General features: G+C 41.9%; 1 protein-coding gene across 2 annotated transcripts; it reads right to left on the bottom strand.

The window, feature by feature from the left end:
- Positions 1-836: 836 nt before the first annotated feature.
- Positions 837-18,578, bottom strand: LOC113030888 (gap junction delta-2 protein-like). Of its 2 annotated transcripts, XM_026182672.2 has the most exons (3): positions 16,893-18,578; positions 15,180-15,236; positions 837-3,218 (listed from the first exon to the last, which is right to left on the bottom strand). In XM_026182672.2, the coding sequence occupies exons 1-3, from the start codon at positions 16,961-16,963 to the stop codon at positions 2,354-2,356; spliced, it is 993 nt and encodes a 330-aa protein (XP_026038457.1). In that variant the 5' UTR covers positions 16,964-18,578; the 3' UTR covers positions 837-2,353. The 2 variants fall into 2 exon arrangements, with proteins under 2 accessions (XP_026038457.1, XP_026038458.1); XM_026182673.2 differs by lacking the exon at positions 15,180-15,236.
- Between the last annotated feature and the right edge of the window lie 735 nt (positions 18,579-19,313).

Raw genomic sequence — 19,313 nt, 5'->3', positions numbered from 1 at the left:
AGCTGGTGTTCTGACAAAACATCCTACTTTGTCAAAACATCCTACCGTAGCGTAACTTTATAGTCATGTCTATCAATGCGTGTTACCTCATTAGAATATACTACCTTAGGTGGTTTATGCCTCCATCGTACATATCTATAGGTATGACTTTCTGATAGCCAAATCACACTTATCAAAACGTGCTAACAGCGGAGCGTGGTGTCGACCAACTGCAGGAGGACTAAAATTAATTGACAAGGTTTACGCTGTATGCCAGTTTACAGAAACTTAGAAGTAATAAATCAAGACTTGAAATATGACTTCAATTGAGACTCCAAATTGCAGTATTTTTGAAAAAAACAAAACAAAACGCAACTTAGCTTGAAAAGTTAACAAATTGACAACAGCTTACAGAAAACAAGTATCAACTGTAATAAAGAAGTAAAACATATAATACTAACCATTTTTCACACGCACAAGATCCGGGTAGGATCAAATAATAGGTGTGTACTATTAACACCAAAAACATGGGCGTTTTGAGTTGTGCGCATGCGCAGTAACAACATCTAGGACAACTTGATAGGTAGGGTGTTTTGTCAGAACACCGGCCCCCTACTTTCGTCCATGTATTTTAAATGAAGACTTTTGAAACTCACCATTCTTTACGCTTGAACCTACACTGCACCGCATTAGCAGTAGTAATAGCAATAAACATATGCTGATGTAGTGTTCCAGTGAAATTCCTTTTTGCATGGTGTACCTGCATGACTGTTATCAGCTAACACCACACAACGTAAGTAGAAAGGCAACAGTGCATAGTAATTATCACATCTTTGTTAAACAAAGCACAGCCAAAATCACTGCATAATGATTTATTCACATATTTTTTGTCACATACTATATATTATCATTATTATTGTTATTGCTGCAGTTGTGGCGCCTTTCAGGTATTTGCTTTCATTATTCCCATAACGAGATTCTATGCTCATATCTCTTTATAGTTTTCATCTTCATGCATGCTGAGTATTACATTTCACAGGAGCAGGATGCAAATAAATTAAACAGTCTCTTTTTTAAAGTTACATCTCATAATCTATCCATTCTAATAATGCTTCAGTTACATGCCTTTTTCAGAGTCCATAGAGGGAAGTCACTTCTTGGAACATACAGTCTCCATCAGAGGGTAAAGGCATTACAAAGAGCACATTATTAATACATCTCATTAAAGCTGGCAATCTATGATTAATTTTCATAACCAACCAAGCCCCTATTCCCCCACCCAAGTACAGCCTATCTCTACCGCATAGTGAAAACACTAAGTGTAATTATAACATTTCATCTATGTACAGTAACTTTGAAATATGGCACCAAATCAGCTTGTGAAAAAAAGCTTGAGGTTACATGTTAAAATATTTGTGACTACAATACTTTTCCTGTTTAAAGTGTTTAATTCCATTCATAAGCTTTCAACAGCAATAACATTTTACAAGCCAAAGTGCAAACACTGGCACACTTTACTTGATTTTTTTTTCCTTTTTTGTGTGTGAACGTAAACAGTGCCTTGCAGGCACTGGGAGCATTGTGGTGCATTGACACAGTGTTGGAAAGTAATCTACCTCATCTTCAGTGCACCCTGTGTCCTATTTTGAGCAGAAGCTCTCGGGTGATGTGAGTCTGCAGTCTGTTTGACACCTAATGCGGTGAAGAATATGGAGATTTGTGAGAAATTTTAGGAAAAGAGTCTGATACAATAAATGATGTGTTCCAGTTTACTAAACATTTTAGTGCTGATCATTTTGTGTTGTTCAAAAGGTGCTTGTTTGTCCACTGTGTGGTCTTAACAGTGTGGACATTATTTTTCTCTCAGTAGCTCAGATTAGTTTAGCATTCAATTATCCTGACTTGAGTCAGAGATTGGCTTTTTTTCCCCACACACATGCGTATGCATGCACGCGCTTAAGCTCTTGCATATGCACACATAATTGGAAAATGAGAGGATTTCTAAGCTACAGCAAAGGCAAATAATGAAGAACTTCAGATAATTCAACCTCACACAACCTTTAAACCTACAGTCTATTAATATTATTTGTAATTGCTCAGTTTTGTCAGTTGGGTTCTGTGAAGGCACCTAGTGTCACCTAGGCAGAGCAGAGCTCTCAATGTTACAGCAACACAGTTACCTTTTTAGTCTCAAAGTGTCAAAAACTCTACTTGGTGAAGTAATGGTTCATCGTCACTACACAGAGTCCATCTGTGCCCCTGAATAATAATGCAGTTGTCAGTTTTGTGCCTACTGATGGGTGGTCTGCGGCCAGGGAAAAGCTCTTCTCCAATATTTAAAAGGTCTTTGAGCCCCCAGGCAGAGAAGCCTCTGTCAGACGTAGGCTGACTCACTAGACTGGGTCCTGCCCAGGTTTGGGGCTTGGGACATGTGTGAAACATCCTTCTTGCGCACTTCACAGATGGACTTTCTCCGGGCCTGCACCCCTCTGATGGCCGTTTTTATCTTCCTCCAGCCAAGGTGGTTGAGCTCTGCCAGGTTAAGTAGCACACATATGCCACTAACTGCAAACATAAAGACCAAAAACACAGTCTTTTCTGTGGGACGGGACACGTAACACTCCACCTCCTTCACGCATGGGTAGCGATCGCACTCAAACATCCCCGGCACGTTGAAGCCGTACAGGAAATACTGGCCCGCCAAGAAGCCGATCTCGAGCGCATTGCGGAACACAACCTGGATGACGTAGAAACGGGAGATGCCTTCTTGCCGTCGCACTTTAGAGCTCTTGTGAGTTGGAGGGAGTCCCCGGGGTCCGTTAGGGATCTCCTTGACCTCCAAGCAGTCATGATCCTCCTTACTACTGTCGGGGTGCACCAGGATGCCGTTGATGTTTCGGGCATGGAGCTTACGAGAGTGGTGGTCATGGTGGCGACCATGGTGGCCATGACCATGGTGATCCATGTAAGGATGCAGCAGAGAGTAGCTTCGATCACGTGCTTTGGCTGACTGATGGACAGAATAGGTGATGAAGCACAGGCTTGGCGTGCACACCAGGATTATCTGAAAAACCCAGTAGCGGATGTGCGAGATCGGGAATGCCTTGTCATAACAAGCCTGGTTGCAGCCGGGCTGCATGGTGTTACAAATGAACATGATTTGCTCGTCCTCATACACCTTCTCCCCCACTATGCCAACTATTAAGATACGGAAAATCACCACCACTGTCAGCAGGATCCTGCAGAGACAGAAGGAGAGAGGGCAGGAAGGGAAGGTGGTGAAACAGGAGAAAGACAGCATCAGTTAATGAGGAGCAAATCCACAAAGGAACATTATATGTGGGCATGACCGTACGAGTGAGTCGGTATAAAGTTAATGGTGAATAGGTGCTGTCGACAATAGTGGTTTTGATTTTTTTGAATATGCGTTTCTGAAAATTAAAGGGACAGTGACACTACATTCACTTTGCATGTGTGTGCGTGTGCACACGTATTTGTGTGCTTGTAAGCAGCTGCCGTGATAAACAATACCCTGGGATGATGGAGCTGTGCTCTAGATAGCATGCGCACCTCAGGTCACTAATCATAAGATAAAGATGATTTCACACTCATTTTCACAGCTGGACTGAAATGGAACTGAATGGCAACAGCTATAATAGACACCCACTGATTTAAGAATCAGTCTCGCATGTTAGCATATTTCCCCTAGTGTTAATTAGCTTTTATCGAACATACCAAAATATCTCTGTTGCAAAGCAACTGAATAGTATATTGCTGTATAAATAACCACCTTCTGTTTCATTGTTGACTCCCAAGTGAGGAAAGAAGCATGCACCGTATTAAGGGGCAACAACCGTCACAGTTGCAAAGCTTTTAAGATGTGTAGCTATTTAAAGAGCTCACATAGAAAAGAACGAGTTGCCTCAACTATAGGGAGCTGCTCTCCCGAGGAGGTGGCATTTGCTAAAAACTGCATGGACTTCCCATTGAGCATCATTAGTGCTTTGCTGCAGTTATAGAAAGCTGTGTCCAGGGACCGGTGGATCTAGAGAGCAGTACAGCTGTTCTGTTATTTTCATGGTGTCGATCCAGTATGGGCACTGCGGAGGAGGACTCTGGCTTTAGGGCTGCAGTGTCAGCTCTTTCTAATGAGCGAGGAAAGCCTGCACATCATTGAGTTCCCTGGTATTTATGCCACAGCCGTGGATGTGAATGCTCCCTGTGTGGAAGAGCCAGTTGCTTAGCACACTCTTGTATCCAAGCACAAGAGGGGGCCACAGACGGGAAGTAAAGGGATAGAGATAGATGGGAGCTGGCCCTGAAGTGAAAGGCAGCTACGTAGGACAATAGCCAAAGTAATGGGATTTTGTTGTATTTTAAATATGCACGTGCATCCTAACTTGTTTGCTATAAAATGAGACTCCATACTTTATCTTTTAATGAGGGCTCAAAATGCCTACCGACCTTCAGTGACCAGTAACCACAGCAACCTGCAGAGGATGGCTGTATAGACACCCAGTATGGGGGGGAAAAATAGCCTACAGTTGTTAGAAATATCTGACAAGTCAAAAAAAAAAATACATTTGTTTGAATGATGTGAAAGAGGAGGCAATTTGCTGAAGCCAAGGGAAAGACGGGTGAAGGTAAGAGGTACACCAGGGGAACATGCGTTAGCATGAAACAGACTTAAAATAGAGCAGTGCCTTGCTGCAGGACTATCGCTGCTCCACCTGCGAATGCATGCCTGTGTGTGTTTTTTTGTGCGAAGAAGACAGGCACGAGGACACAGACACAAAGAGGAAGAGTCAGCCATGTGTATGACTTGTGCAAAATGGCAAAGACTCACAGTCGCCTGTGCTCAGAGCAGCTGCCAGCGTGCACGCTACACTGACTTCCATCATGGTTAAAAATCCAGCAGAATAAAGCTCCCCCGCATCTTTGGACTTTCAGAAGTTCAAATCTGGTCCTGTGTGTCATTCACATTAAGACATCTGTCAACATCTGCTCCTTTGCGGTTAGCCTGATGTGTACGGGCTCACTAGTGGTTCGACAGCAGTCGATATGGCTGAATGAATGATATTGATGGTTCTCTGCACCACAGGAAGATTTGACGCATTCTGCTCACAGGGACGAAGATCTGTGGTCGACACAGCTCGTCTGTATGCAAATATTTGTTTAAAAGATAGAGGATATATGACTAACTCTAGGTCAGTGTCAGTGTGAGAATCTGCAGTGCTGGATGTTGATTTAAAACCATGCAAGAGGCTCAAGAGCAGCTTTTCTGCACTCCACCTTGATTTTCTAATCAAGGTAATAAAAGACATTGGCTGCTTCTCTGCCCAGTGATAATTACTATGTCATAATTACAACTTAATGCCACTGAATCTTTCTGCTGTAAACATCTGTGTGTAATGCCACAGACTCATGGGCGACATGTTTTTTAATGTTGAACTGAAATATTCTTAGTTCAGACTGTCCTCAGACTGAAGGTAAGAGGATTGAAGCTTTTTCTTCTTCTTAAAATGTCATGCATCGTGATTTCCGATGAGTGCATCCACATAGATGTACTGCAACATGTAATATCAGTTCATCTCGACAAACTTTCCACTATGCTGTCATGTGTTCATCATTGTGACAGCTTTTTTAGTGATGGACCAAATCCAAATCTGTTGACAAAAATTTTAAATAGTGCTCTATACCAGTCTTTCATTACATCGACATAGGTCAGTATGTATTTGTCTGTAGTCACCACCATCTAAACGAAAAACTGGGCTTTTTTTTTTTACATAAATATAGAGGGATAAGGACTTTGTGGTTGCAGTTTTCTTGTCCTCCTCAGAGTTTGTTCAATTTTAAAGTAGCGCAGCATTGCAGTCATTTAAAAATCCAGTCATTGCTTCTGCTTTTTTTGTCATTAAAAAAAAATCCCAAGGTGTTCCCTGTATTGAGTGCTGTGTGTGTTTGTTTGTGTGTGGTGGTTTATGTGTTTGCTCTACTGCTGGATAACGGAATAATCAGCATGGGGCAGATTGCTGCATTAGCAGAAAGCAGCGCCCGAACGTTGTCTGCAAACATCAGTGCTTTAAGTCCTGCAGCATAACTAGCCAATACGGTAACTAGGAGAAGATTAGGACAGCACGAAGGCCTGAACCTGCAGAATATTCAATAACAATCATGAATAATGAAAAAGATGTCAGAAGTTTTAGTGTCTCAAACCCATGGGGCAGAATATTAAAATACTTGAAGAGTTGATTCATATAAGTGGGCATGAAAAAGATTCAGGCATTACGACATATCACAGCATGGTTCCTGTCACCAAAAGTTTCTTAAATGGCTGCTAAATTGTCTCCCACATCAGTCCCCACTTGTCACCTAATTTAGCATCCTGCTTCCCGGAGGACCCGGTTAAAGCTAAGACTAATCATTACATTTTTAGATACCTTCTAAATCCCTACCACTGTCCAGGAGATTTGATAAGATTTAGAAGTCAATCCTTCTGCGTCTGTGGATCGTGTTCACGTCTGGATCTTCTTTTTTAATATCTGCTTTCTTGGGCTTCATCACTGACAGCTGACATTTTCATAAAGCGCAGAGACAAACAGCAGCTCATGGGCATGTTAACGTTTATGTCTAGAGGGACAGAAATAGGAGGAAGTAAAGATAATGAGGTGGTATTTTGTTGCGTTAACCTTCAAAGTGATCCTCAGGCAGCTGATTGACCTGTAAGATTGTGTGTGCAGTGTAATGTTAGCTGCTCATCAGCTGGTGTGTCGGCTGGACATGCAAGCTCTGTCTTTCCCAGAGGCTTTAACACACACACACACACACACACGTTCATTCATGCAGCAGCTGCTGTCGCCAGCCTCCAGGGAGAACAGAGGCCCACAAGCACAAATGCACCAGAAAACCTACACTTGCTTTCATACATAGATTGTGAATATAAGAAAGTAACTGTTAATATATGAAGGTGCACAGACTGGCCTCTGAAGCGCTGGATAAGTGCAGTTAGCTGTGAAGAAACCTGGATAAAAATATTCCTGCCACCCATACGCTCTCAATAATAAGCTCCAATGATTGCTGATGGCAGCACATAATGAATAAAGACCTTACCGGGCCTTGAAATTAGACAGCTTAATTATCAGAGTGCAGACATTTCTATCCACCCGCCTCTCATCACTGCTCCTCTCTTAAAGTGTTTTAATAGTTTAAGGTCTTGCCCACATATCCGGCAGATGTGCACGAATGCCTGAAGTGCAACTACGAGTCAGCGTGACGAATACGGTAATTTAAGCTAAACTTGAGCTGCGGTGGTTCTCTTACCCCTGCTGTCTTGAAATACGTTACTTAGAGTGTGAAACAGAAACGGTTTTAAAAAATCTGCCCGAGTTTAGCGACGTCAGACTCAAACCACAACAGCTTTTTCATCCTGCTAGTTTCCACTGTGCCACGACTCAGAGTCAACATGGGCAGAAATGTAATTATATCACTTGCTCATTCAACATCTCGGAGGGAAATGGCCTCCAGCTGTTTTGCAGGAATAACGGAGGAAACGGGAAAGTTAATTGGGGGACACTCTACAGGTATCTGTGCCAATTATACCTCAGCTAACAGACAACAGCGAGATCTCAATCTTCACAGCAAAACCATTACAGCTGCACTTGAGAAAGATGCCTTAGAACGGTTTATGATGAGTATTTTTATTTTATGCCAAACTACTTCACGCCACTCAAAGAAAGCTGGGGGAAGAAATTCCTACACACAACGTTTCTGTTAACTCATCGCTTGGCCTAACCATGCGCGATGATAATGCAGAGCACGCCAGATGCAGCTTTCCTCTATCCCGTTTGTCTTTATGTCATCTAAAATTACTCTTTCATCTCGACTCAAGCTAGCGAGGCAAACATTATGCATAAGTGTTTCTATCTAAAATAACTTGAAAACCAAATAAATGGCATCAGCATTTCTTTGTGTATCCCGAACCAGCACGTTTTGCTGATCACATCAATATACAATTTCAGAAGATTCCATTTATATGACATCTTGGCCTACAGTACAGTATTTGGCGTAATGATGGGATTTTACACACATCAGGTCTCCCATTTTATTCCTGTAATACATTTTTGTACAGATGGCCGCCCCTCCCTGAGCCTGGTTCTGCTGGAGGTTTCTTCCTGTTAAAAGGGAGTTTTTCCTTCCCACTGCCGCCAAAGTGCTTGCTCATAGGGGGTCATATGATTGTTTTTACTCTTTATGTATTATTGTAGGGTCTACCTTACAATATAAAGCCCCTTGAGGCGATTTTAATGTTTTTATTTGGTGATGTATAAATAAAATTGAATTAAATGGATATTGAATTGAAAAATATTGACATTTTTGGTAAATAAATACACAAGGGCGACTGACAGGGCAAATGACTCAGCATCACTGTAATGGAAGTCTGGTTACTGAGGATGAAGGAGTTACAGGAGATATTTTTTTATATATTTATTAATGAAATGCTTGATATTGACGAGAAAAGAGATGATTACAGGTTAGCGCAGCTAAGTTTACGCAGCTCTGAAGTTTCACACAAGTTTCTCCCAAACTAGATAACAAGTAGTCAAAGCTATCCTTGATAAAAACAGGAAACATCACCGCGTCACCGAGCCTGACCTTTTCAGACCTACCCAAAATAGCAAGACTGGGAAATTGGACTCATACTTTAAATGGTATTTGTTCAGGACGTTGCATAAGACCCCTTTTTAATTTTGACAGTTCCCAGAATGCATCAGCTCTGCTCTGTCTCTCTAATATGTTTTAGTGCCAGAACCTTTAAGTCTTGCAGCAGACAAAAATCAGCTGCCTCATGTGGTTGCACTGTATGTTTGTCTTCAGAGGATATCTTCTTAAGCATAAAAATCTGGTGCTGAAAAGTAACAAATTGTTAGAAGTTTTTGTCCCTAATATTTCAAACAGTACTCACAAGTTTTCCTAAAGTAGCATATTTAACCTTAATTTTTATGTAGGGGCTTTTCATCTGACTGTTTAATTGCAAAAAACACATAAAATCTTAGTAAATGTCTGGAATGGTTATTTTTTTATAAAAATATCTCCGCTGCTAAAATGTAGCCTCTACATAAGGTCAGTAAACAGAACCTTTGCTACTTGTCAGCGCTGGTTAAATTGTGTGTTGGGTTGCAAAGATTTAATTGTAAGGCTTTTAGTAAAATTGTATGTAGCAAGTTTCTCTGTAAAAAGTATTAATGGAGTTTTAGCCTCATGGAAAAAGGTTGGAAAAGCACTTATGATATATAACTTGCTAGTTATAAAACCAGCAAACACAGATCTATATTAGTGGGAGTTTACAGCTGTAAAAGCTTCTAATCACAAGCTAATTACTAGAAGTTACTGAAAGACCATATAAACACTTTGTGAATTCAGATGCTTTGTTCATCACAACGTGCGAGCTTTTGTTCATTTAAACATTGGCTTAGAGTTGCATACAATAACCTGTCTATAATATTTGTGTTTGCATATGTTGGGGTGTGAAACAGCTTCCTGCCTCGTGGCTTTTCTGGCAGATTATTTAAATTCTAATCAGTTGTCCTTTCTGAAAGTTAGAGCACACTAACATGATGGTTACTTTCCAAATCAAGTGGCTTACTATTGTAAGTACTGTCATTATGTATCACAGTAAAATATGATTCAATCTGCACATTAATGAATGTCCCTAACTTCCTTCTAATGTGTGTATTAATTTCTTATTTCAACTGAGGGAAATGTATTTGTTATTAATGACCCTCAAACTGCGTGTTTTCTTTCCTAAACCTGCAATGTGCCATTAAAGACAGTCAGACTCTAGTAATGTGGTTGGCTCCTGTAAATTGACTTCCCACAATATAACATGATAGCACCGTCCACCTGTGCAAGGTGAACGCTTATTTCATGTCTCTCCCACTCAGCCATGCCCACGTCCTAACTCTGTCCATATTTTAAACCTTCACTAGCTGATGGCTAAGTTTGTGATTAGGCTAGTGGTGTATGATACTGCAAACTTTGGTATCAAGCTGATGCCAGATCAATACAGGACTGATACTGCTGATACCAATACTGATACCGATACTTTGAACCTATAAAGACAGCATATGGAGGGGAGAGCAGTGGTGTCGTGATTTATGAGTTGAATCATCATCATTTTGACAAATGCTGAACACATTTTAATGACTACTAATTAACTGTGAATTTTAATTTCCACAATAATTAGTTAACACAACGAAACGCGCCTTTCAGCTTTTCACCTTCTGTTGTTTAAACGTGCCATAGGCTGTGAATACAATAGATAACACAATTCAATGGGCTACTGAACTTAGGATAGAAATAAGGCATTGATCCTATCATGCTAGCATAGATCTAATACCAATACCAGGGTTGGCATAGATAATATCGATATTGGGATTGATCTGTCCACCTGTAGAATAGGCTGCTTATTACTTTTTACTGATTTATTCTTTTTATTTTAGATTGGAGCTTTACATATTGTATCATAGTATCATAGATTTGTTAGGTTGTCGGTGTCAAACATTTCTAGTTAGACATCTTTGCCACCAGGATTTACCCAAGAGGAAGTTAAAGTTTGTCTTTATTTTAAGCAATGAATAATTAGAACACTGCAAATAGTTTAAAAATCTCAGTGCAGCCCACATACATGCATGCCTCACTTCACATCTTTTAAACCAGCCCTTGTTTATGTTAAAGAAAAAGAAATAAGCATTTACATTAGTCATTACTTCGGTCTCTGGTGCACATTTTTCCTGGACTACATTTTTACCTTAAAAAACAACATCTTCAAAATGCTTTCTTTAAGGGCGTTTGGGTGTTTAATAACAGGCTCACAATTCATAAAAGTTTAACAAAACCTGTCTGAATCGAATCAGAAAATATCACTACATGTGGGAAGTCATTAAATATACATTTAGGCTATGCATAGGGGAAACATTACATGCCCGATAAAACTCTTACACACACCGCTGATGTGTTGCTGAAATGAATAATAGCCCGCGCTGAGTGAAAGCTGAGCTCAGCGCTAGTGGCAAACCGTGCAATCAATTTCATTCAACATCAGGGACTGCTGCACAAATAAACTAATGACAACTATAGATGTGCAGGAAAATGCTTTAATTTGAACGACAGTCCTGCTCCTTGGCGAACGATGATGGATTACTAATCCTTTCTAATGCTGCAATATGGACGCCGTTGTTTTGCTTTGCAACAAAACCTTCTCGGGTGGAATAAATCTTATCCAGGAAGATGGTTATCAATGATACATGAAGTATATTCTGTCAGAAGGGATGATGTCCTCAATTCACGCAGAGCATTCCTGCATCTCTGATTATTTTGGGAGAACTAGGGTGCCCTTCTCAAAGTAGGGTACCGCCTTCTTGTGGATATCCTGACCCATTTAGGAAAAGAACATGACCATGAAAACTGCAGGAGTGAACAACTTCGGGGCAAAGAGTGCATCTTGCTTTTAAAGCCAACAAACAAGAACCCAGATATGTTCGGTCACGTCAAACCATTCCGGGCTGCCTGTCTAAGTGCAGGTTCTTCCAGCCATATAAACAGCACTGCAGAGCAACAAGGTGTATTTCATACACCACTTTGTTGCATTAAAAAGCTGGTCAACTCTGCATACATTTTTAATGAATGACTTGACATCAGTTGCAACGTGCAACAAGAGGCACGAAGCATTTATTAAGATTTTATGGTTTATACTGCTTAAGTGGGGAGTGATAGATGATGAATAATGGATCATTTAGAGCTTCATCACAGAATAAAAAACAAATAAAGGGTAAATAGATGCAGAAATCTAAAAGTGCATAAATGAATAACAGCAAACAGCACTTTGTAAACTAATTCTTAATCTGATTGAAATGCAGTTTACAGAATGTAACCTATGGAAATGTACTTTTGTGGCTTTAACAGCATAGACAGTGACATTTGCATTTACTTTATCTCAGAATCAACCTGAACATTTAAAAGAGCTGCTTCATGAACACTGCTGTCAACATTGTGTGCCGGGTCAGCCAGCAACTTCAGTTGAAGGATCTCTGACACAGATTCCGAGCGATAAACCTCTGCAGAGGGAAAACTTTTCTTCCTCCCTCTGTCTCACCCCCACCCTCATCCATCCGTTGCAGCTTTTTTGTTCTGCCTCTACAGCGCCCATCATCTCCTCTCTATCCATCCGGTTACCTTTATTATTTTATCTTCCTCAGATCACTCTAGTGCTCCATTATCTCTGCCTCTTTTTTTTCCAGCTCATCTTTTGCGCTGACCTCACTACAGCAATGCAGTCAAGGAGAGGCAAGTTATATATCTCGCACCCAAAGGCTTGATCTTCACACGGTCGGACGCATTTTTGTCACGGTAGACATCACAAACATTCACACCTGCGATCTGCAAATGGTTTGAGCACCACATGTGAAACACACACATACACACACACACACAAACTGTATTACTGTATGTGAATATTAAACAGTTTATTGCCTGTAGTTGTGTGCTTTAAAATATATTGTAATGATGTGATTTTTGTATACAGATTAAGGACTGGGAAAAATGACGAGCCTAGGTGTTAGATGCATGGCCTCCACATTCAGTTTGCAGTATTATATGGACATGTAATTTATTTGTCTATCGCACCCACTTAAATACTTAATTTGTATGAGATTGTATATCAGCAAGAATTACGAATAGGACAATACAAAAAGTAAATTACTGCTGTAAAATTTTTATTGTGAAGGCTGTAGATGTACAAAAAATGAAATTATTGTTTTAATTGTAACCAGAAGTCAGTTAATATGCATAGAAAACAACCACAAACATTATCAAGGCTGCTAGTGTCATGTTTTACACAAATGTACACAAGTAGAGCTGTGCCATTGGCATAAGAATAAAATAACAATTTCGTTTTCCTAATTTTGGAGCCTGAATGTTTAAGTTGGAGAGGATAGTGCTAACAAACATCACGTATTCAGTGCAGATTTTGTTAAATCTTTATTAGGTACAGAAAATAGATATACAGGTCTGTGTGCTGACCTCCATTCTTATCAGAAATGTCATTAATTTGTTACAATTAACAGACTCAGACTGACTATACTATCTAATGCAAAAGATTTCAGGGTTATCATAACTGTAAAACTGGTTTGGGATAGAGGTGGATTACTGCAGCCTTGACAATGATTTTCATTTCCATGTTATCATGAGTACAGTCATCGGTTATCCATGCACACATTGTACATTGTGCAGTTAGAAGTCAAGCTTATGAAGATTTCACAATACACAACATTAATAACTGAATGAGTCATAATACGCAAGGCACCTGTGGTTAGTCAGAGGCACAGAAGCAACTCTCAATTTGTCTGTCTCGATCAAAGACCATAATTAAGCTAACCTATGCCACAGTGTAGTTGGTCCGTTTCTATTTCAAACACTCTTCTGTAATCCTGAGCTAATTATCTATCCTATGCCAGGGCATAGGTTAGCTTAAACCTACAATTAAGAAACAGCTTAATTGTAGCTCAAAAAGACAGTCTAAACATCTGAAAATGCTGTCGGTGTCTCACAGTGGATTTGCATCCTCGTGTCGGCACTCAAAAAAAGATGACTGACATGCAACCATGTTCCAAAGTTTGGATGCAGGGGAGACCTTTTATGTCGAAACGTCACTGTTCTGTGCTTTGGAACCGCATCCATTAAAACTGCAAGCGAACACATGCAAACGTTGTCAAAGTAACGACACACAGGCTGAACATCCTACTTGTGATGCCATCTACCAGTCGCTGCATGCCACACCCTGTGAAGTGCAGGACTTCACGACGCACAACAGTGCAACACTACATCACGGTTGTGTTCACGAGTGCAATGGACCACAGCCAACAATGGTTGTTGGCTGTGGTCAGTGGTGCAACAGACTTGAACCTTTCAACCCATAGAGGTCAGTGCAACAATTTTGACTCCACACATAATTTAGTGTGGGGTTTGGCGTTAACAATCTAGGAGGCACCTTGACAGCACAAAACTGTGCCAGTGGTGAACAATTCTCCAACTTGCTGGTACATCCAGAAACATGATTCCTGTCTTTTAATTATTATGTGTCACTGATTTCCTGACCATGCAGACACATGCTTAGGTTTAGGAGTCAAGGCATTTTTTGTTGTTGTTGTTTTTTGTCTTACTGCTGAGATAACCTAGGAATGTCTAATGTTTTCTTTTCCTTTCTATAGTTGAAAAGCAATATCACCACTTAAAAATAACTTGCTACAAGCTAGTCCACGGCCTCTCTGTCCAAGGTACTTGTGAGTTTTCCTGTACATCTTCAGATATCCTGCACACATGCTAACTAAAGGGACAAAATCGAAAGCGGCGTAGAGAAAATAAGAAGCTGTTCGGGGGCCTAAAACAAAAAATGCTAACAAATAATGTACAGAGAGACTCAAAAACAAAGGTTTCTTGGCTTACATAGCAGATGGAAGAAAAATGGAGGAAACCCCGCCACTGGGAAGCAGATAATGTTACAGCTAATGCTCTAGGGTCAACTAAAGAGCCTTGTAGGACAAACACTCTGAGGAAAGCCAAACACACGGGGATCATTTACAAAGCATTTCACTGTGGATTTCATACTACTATATGATGGAGATGCGCTTTTTTTTTACTATCATTTAACTATCCAATGTCACGTGTCTTTGGACAGTTTGACACATAATAGAAAATAAATATAGTAAACGCTATCACATCTCACACAAAAAAGTGCCCTGTTCTAAACACATCTTTGGTATTCAGGATACCCTTTATTAGTGTTCAGCCAGTGAAGTGCATGATCAACAAATAGCTCAAACTATGCATATAAGAAAAAACCAAGTGCATCATGAGAATAGTCTTTATGACTTCTGAAAGAGGTAGCAGACAAATTGAGAGTTGCTTCTGTGCCTCTGAAAATCTGTAGGTGGCGTGAATCATCCAGAGATTAATTTTCAGCGTTCTTTGTACCCTGTGCTCACAGGATTTTACTGATTCAGCTTCCAGAACTGTTATTTTAAAGCTGCATTAAGTAATTTTTGACCACTAGGGGGCGGAAAGACTCCAAAACAAGTTCACAACAGTTAGCATCTAGCTTATCAAGGTGTTATGGCTAACATGTTAGCAAACAGTTGCCTACTCACATATCCAGCAGAAACAGAGCAACACGGACATCCCTTCGGTCTCCTTTATCTGGCCACCTGTTGAATGTAATTCCAATATTCACTGGCGTTTTAGCCTTTGTTTGCTCTTCCAACTCATAATTGTTTTGTTTTTTTTCATTTGCTAAATCTCCAACTTTGCTTACCAGTTTCTTCTGCGTTTTTTTACACAGGACAGTTAGCTTCGGTACCGGGAGCGACTGCCCACATTCATTCGAACCAGCATTGTTTTGGTTTTTCCACTTAAAGAAACCAAAACAACTAGCTGAAAGCTGTGTAGGGCTTCCAAGTGGGATATTGATTCTCAGTGCTACAACAGTACTCCCAAGCCATCAATGGGAGGGACTCACAAGACTGTGAGATTGCTTAATGCATCTTTAAATCAAGTCAGCGTCCAGGTTATTGTTCCATATGAGGACTGGACCAGATGAATTCGTTGGTTAATGCACTTTTAAAATATAGAAATTAGTTGACTGAAATTATTTGGTTGGAAGGAGGATCTCTGTCTTAGCTTCAAATTGCCGATCAGCTGAAATTTTGGTATAAATGTGTAGCTCACATCATCTCTGTTACTTTGACGCAGTTCCAGTGCCACTGGAGGATGTTGGCTTATTCACAGACAATGAACACATGAGCCATTTTGCAGTCCTTTAACTTACACGGGGCAAGAAACACACACACTCACACAAAAGACCACTGAAGCAAAAAGACGTTTAGGCCATGTCCTTGTTGAGTTTGAGTTAATGAACACAGCAGGGCGATCACAGTCTTCACTGTTACTTTTTGTTTTTACCAAAGCAAAGCAGTTTTTAAATGGCCGACATATACATCCAGATTTCACAGGCTGAAGCATGTTGACTCTTCACTTTGCCAAATGAGCATCCAAGTGGGACATTTGGATTGTGTTCACTGGGTGGAAAATTCCACTTTTGCAATCAATTAATCACACAGAGATGATGTGGGGCACGCATGTGGGGCACGTATTTCACACCAATTTTACAGCAAGTCTCCGTGGCATGTCTCCACTGCTAATCAAACTAAAAGCTCGTCTGTTCAACTCTCCGCCACGAAACACTCTCACGCAAAGTATAACAATGTCTGCTGGTCAAAACTAATTGGATTAACTTTTTTGTTTTTTTTTAGGAAATAAAATCACTCAGAGTTCAGAGTCATTAACTCCCCCCATGATTCTTCCTCCACACCTGCTTGCTCACCATCCTTTCATCTTCCGCACCTCTGCTCTCCCCTCCTCTCACTCCTAGTCCCCTCTCCTCCTTCTGTCATATTGGTCTGTGGCCAGCAGCATCAAGCATAGTCTATCAATAGCTTGGCTATTAGCTAGTAAAAACATAGGAACCTCTCTGATTTAACCGTAATGCCTGCTGCTGACTATGTGCAATTAGGTTATGCCTTAACTAATAGTGGGTGTGGAGGATAAGAGTGAGGAGAGCAGGGAGGAAGAAAGGACGGGGAAGGCAGGGAGGACTGTGAGGGATAGTGGAACAGAGGAGAGCACTGGGACAAGCCTTGAGAAGGGTAGTCTCTGTACAGATGCCATCCACAGATCCATACAAAACAGCATGTAATGTGCAAAAAAAAAAGAAAGAAAGAAAAAAATCCCAGCTCATCAGTTGACATAAAACCGCGGACACAAAACCAGAAAACACCACCTTCCCACTTAAATCCATGTCTTACCTTCCGATCATAGTAGAGTGCTGCTGGACAGCCGCCTCCAGCAGCCTCTCCAAAATCGTCCACTCTCCCATGGCGATGAAGAGGGGGCAGAACGGTCAGAAGAAACAGGGCTTGGGGACCTGACCCCCCTTTCCTCCAGGGAACTCCTTCGCCTTGCTCTCAGGACCAGCAGAGAGTACAGTCAAACCACCCACCCACTCCCGTCACACCTCAGCTCCCTTTGACCTCTACACGTTGACCTAGCCGCTTATCAGTTCATCTCTGTGCACGTGAATGAATGAATGTCTTCTGCTGGGCCTGTCCTGCTCTGCTCCTCTTCCAGGTGCTGAAGAGGTGCTGAGCTGATCGCCTCCCCACCACACACACACCACTCCCCCCACCTTCTCTCTCCCGTAGTTTCTCCCCCTCCCCTGTGCAGTGATGCTTGTCCTCCCCCTGCCGCACCACTCCGCTCTGCGCTACAGCATATGCTATAGCTCACTGAATGACAGCCATGATCACCCTCTGTTTTCCACTTGCCTCTGTTCTCCTTCCCCTCTCCTTCTTCTGTCCCTGCCTTTGTCCTCCACCTTACCCCCAGGGCACTCCTTGTACTTTAGCTGCACTCACTGCCATCGGTGCTCCCCTGCAATCGTCCTTGCATTGTGTAGAAGCTTTGCCTTTGCTGCACCCTTGCTACTCCAACCTAAACACACACACACAACACATATAGCTGATCCTCCTCGGCTCACCTCAGCAAATGGCACTGTAAACACACACGCACACTTGCACTTGATGACAGCTTTGAATCCCCACTCTCGCACTTCCTACTGAGGACTGCAGATCCACGCCAGCACACAAAGCTCCTGCCTGCTGAATGTCATTTCATGACTGGAGGAATGGTCGCTCCCACAGCTCTGAGTGCTACAAGGACCCATAAAAACCTGCATACACACACATGCACACACACGTGCACTCCAAGACACACGCTCAAACACGCTGCCACCCATCCCCTCAGTAATAAATCAGCTGCTTTGCTGCATCCAGTGAGGCTGAACCCAGTCAATGTGCTGCAGACCTGCTGTCCTGTGTTGTCCCCCTGGCTAAATTCAGCACAGTCCAACACCAAGAGTCATGTCTTGCAGGGATGAAAAGCTGTCCTGAGAAACCTATTTCTGGGCTCCATCATCTTGCACCCCCCTCCCTCCCGCCTCTCTCCCTCCTGCTCTCCTTCACCTTCACTCTCTTCCTCCTTTTCCTCACGTTTGTTCTGCAGATCTGAGTCCTTCCAACTACCTCTGTCTCAGCGTTCGGTCCCCATCTCTGCTCTGTGCTCTCCCCTCTCTCCCTCTCTCTCTCTGTGTGTCTTAGCCTCGTTCATCGCTCTATCTCTGTCACACTGTGTGAGCATGCAACACCCCTCCTCCTCCTTTCATAGATCTGCTCTCTCTCATCCCTCCTTCTCGCCCTCCCTCCTTCTCTGCCTCCTCTTGTAAATGTGCTTGGATTGCTACTCTGATCTCTGCTTCGGTTATGCTTGCAAGAATGCCTCCCACTGTACTGCTGTGCCTGTTCCTGCCTGATGTTGCACAGAAAAGACGGAGTTGTGATCTAACTGTGCCTCCTGCCCTGTGTTCATTGCAGTCCTTTGTTCCAGTGTGTTTCCCTTCACTTCAAATGCTCTCTTCCTGGTACACCCCCCCCCCGCCCCCATCATCTAACCTCATGATTCCAGGAGGAGGATTACAGGAGAATTGTAGCTCTGCTCCACCCCATCCCCCACGTATCCCCTCCCTTTCTCTATCTTACTGTATTGGGGAATACAACACACCTATTTTACCCTGGCCTAACCTTCATACCCCTTTTTTCCGATTTCCCCTTTTCATCTTCTCTCTGTTCCTCATCAGTCTCTCCTCCATTAGAGCCCTTGTGTTCAGTCTCCCTCACGGGAGAGATGAGCACAGTGTTGTACTTTGGTGTGACATTGACATTAGATCAAGGTGGTGTGGGAATTTGATGGTCTCCATCCATTACGCACATGGATACAGTCAGATTCATACACTAATGCACAAACATCCCCTATACACTCTCTTTATCTGAACAAGAGAAGAAAAAAGAAGAAAAAAATAAAGACTTTTTTTCCCCAAGATGGGAGTCATAGCAAGGTTTTCCCATCTAGAAGACTGAGTCGAGTTTTACAGAAGTAAATGATGCGGTGGCCTGACATGAGACCAGCGCACCAGGATGAAGTCATGGCTTGAGGTGACAGCTTCGATTCTTTTGCACCATGCTTCCTTTTAGTCATGCTCCTTTGATTTTGGATTACACGCTTTTCAAGCTGACAGCTCATTTCTTGCAGAATAAGGTGGGTGACTTTTAGGAGCTTCGGGGGAAATTTGATAGCACCTCCTCAAATTCAGGGTGCTGATGGATCTTTCAAAA

Source organism: Astatotilapia calliptera, chromosome 10 (assembly GCF_964374335.1).
Source record: "Astatotilapia calliptera chromosome 10, fAstCal68.1, whole genome shotgun sequence".
Taxonomy (NCBI): domain Eukaryota; kingdom Metazoa; phylum Chordata; class Actinopteri; order Cichliformes; family Cichlidae; genus Astatotilapia; species Astatotilapia calliptera.
This window is presented reverse-complemented; position numbering and strand designations above follow the sequence as displayed.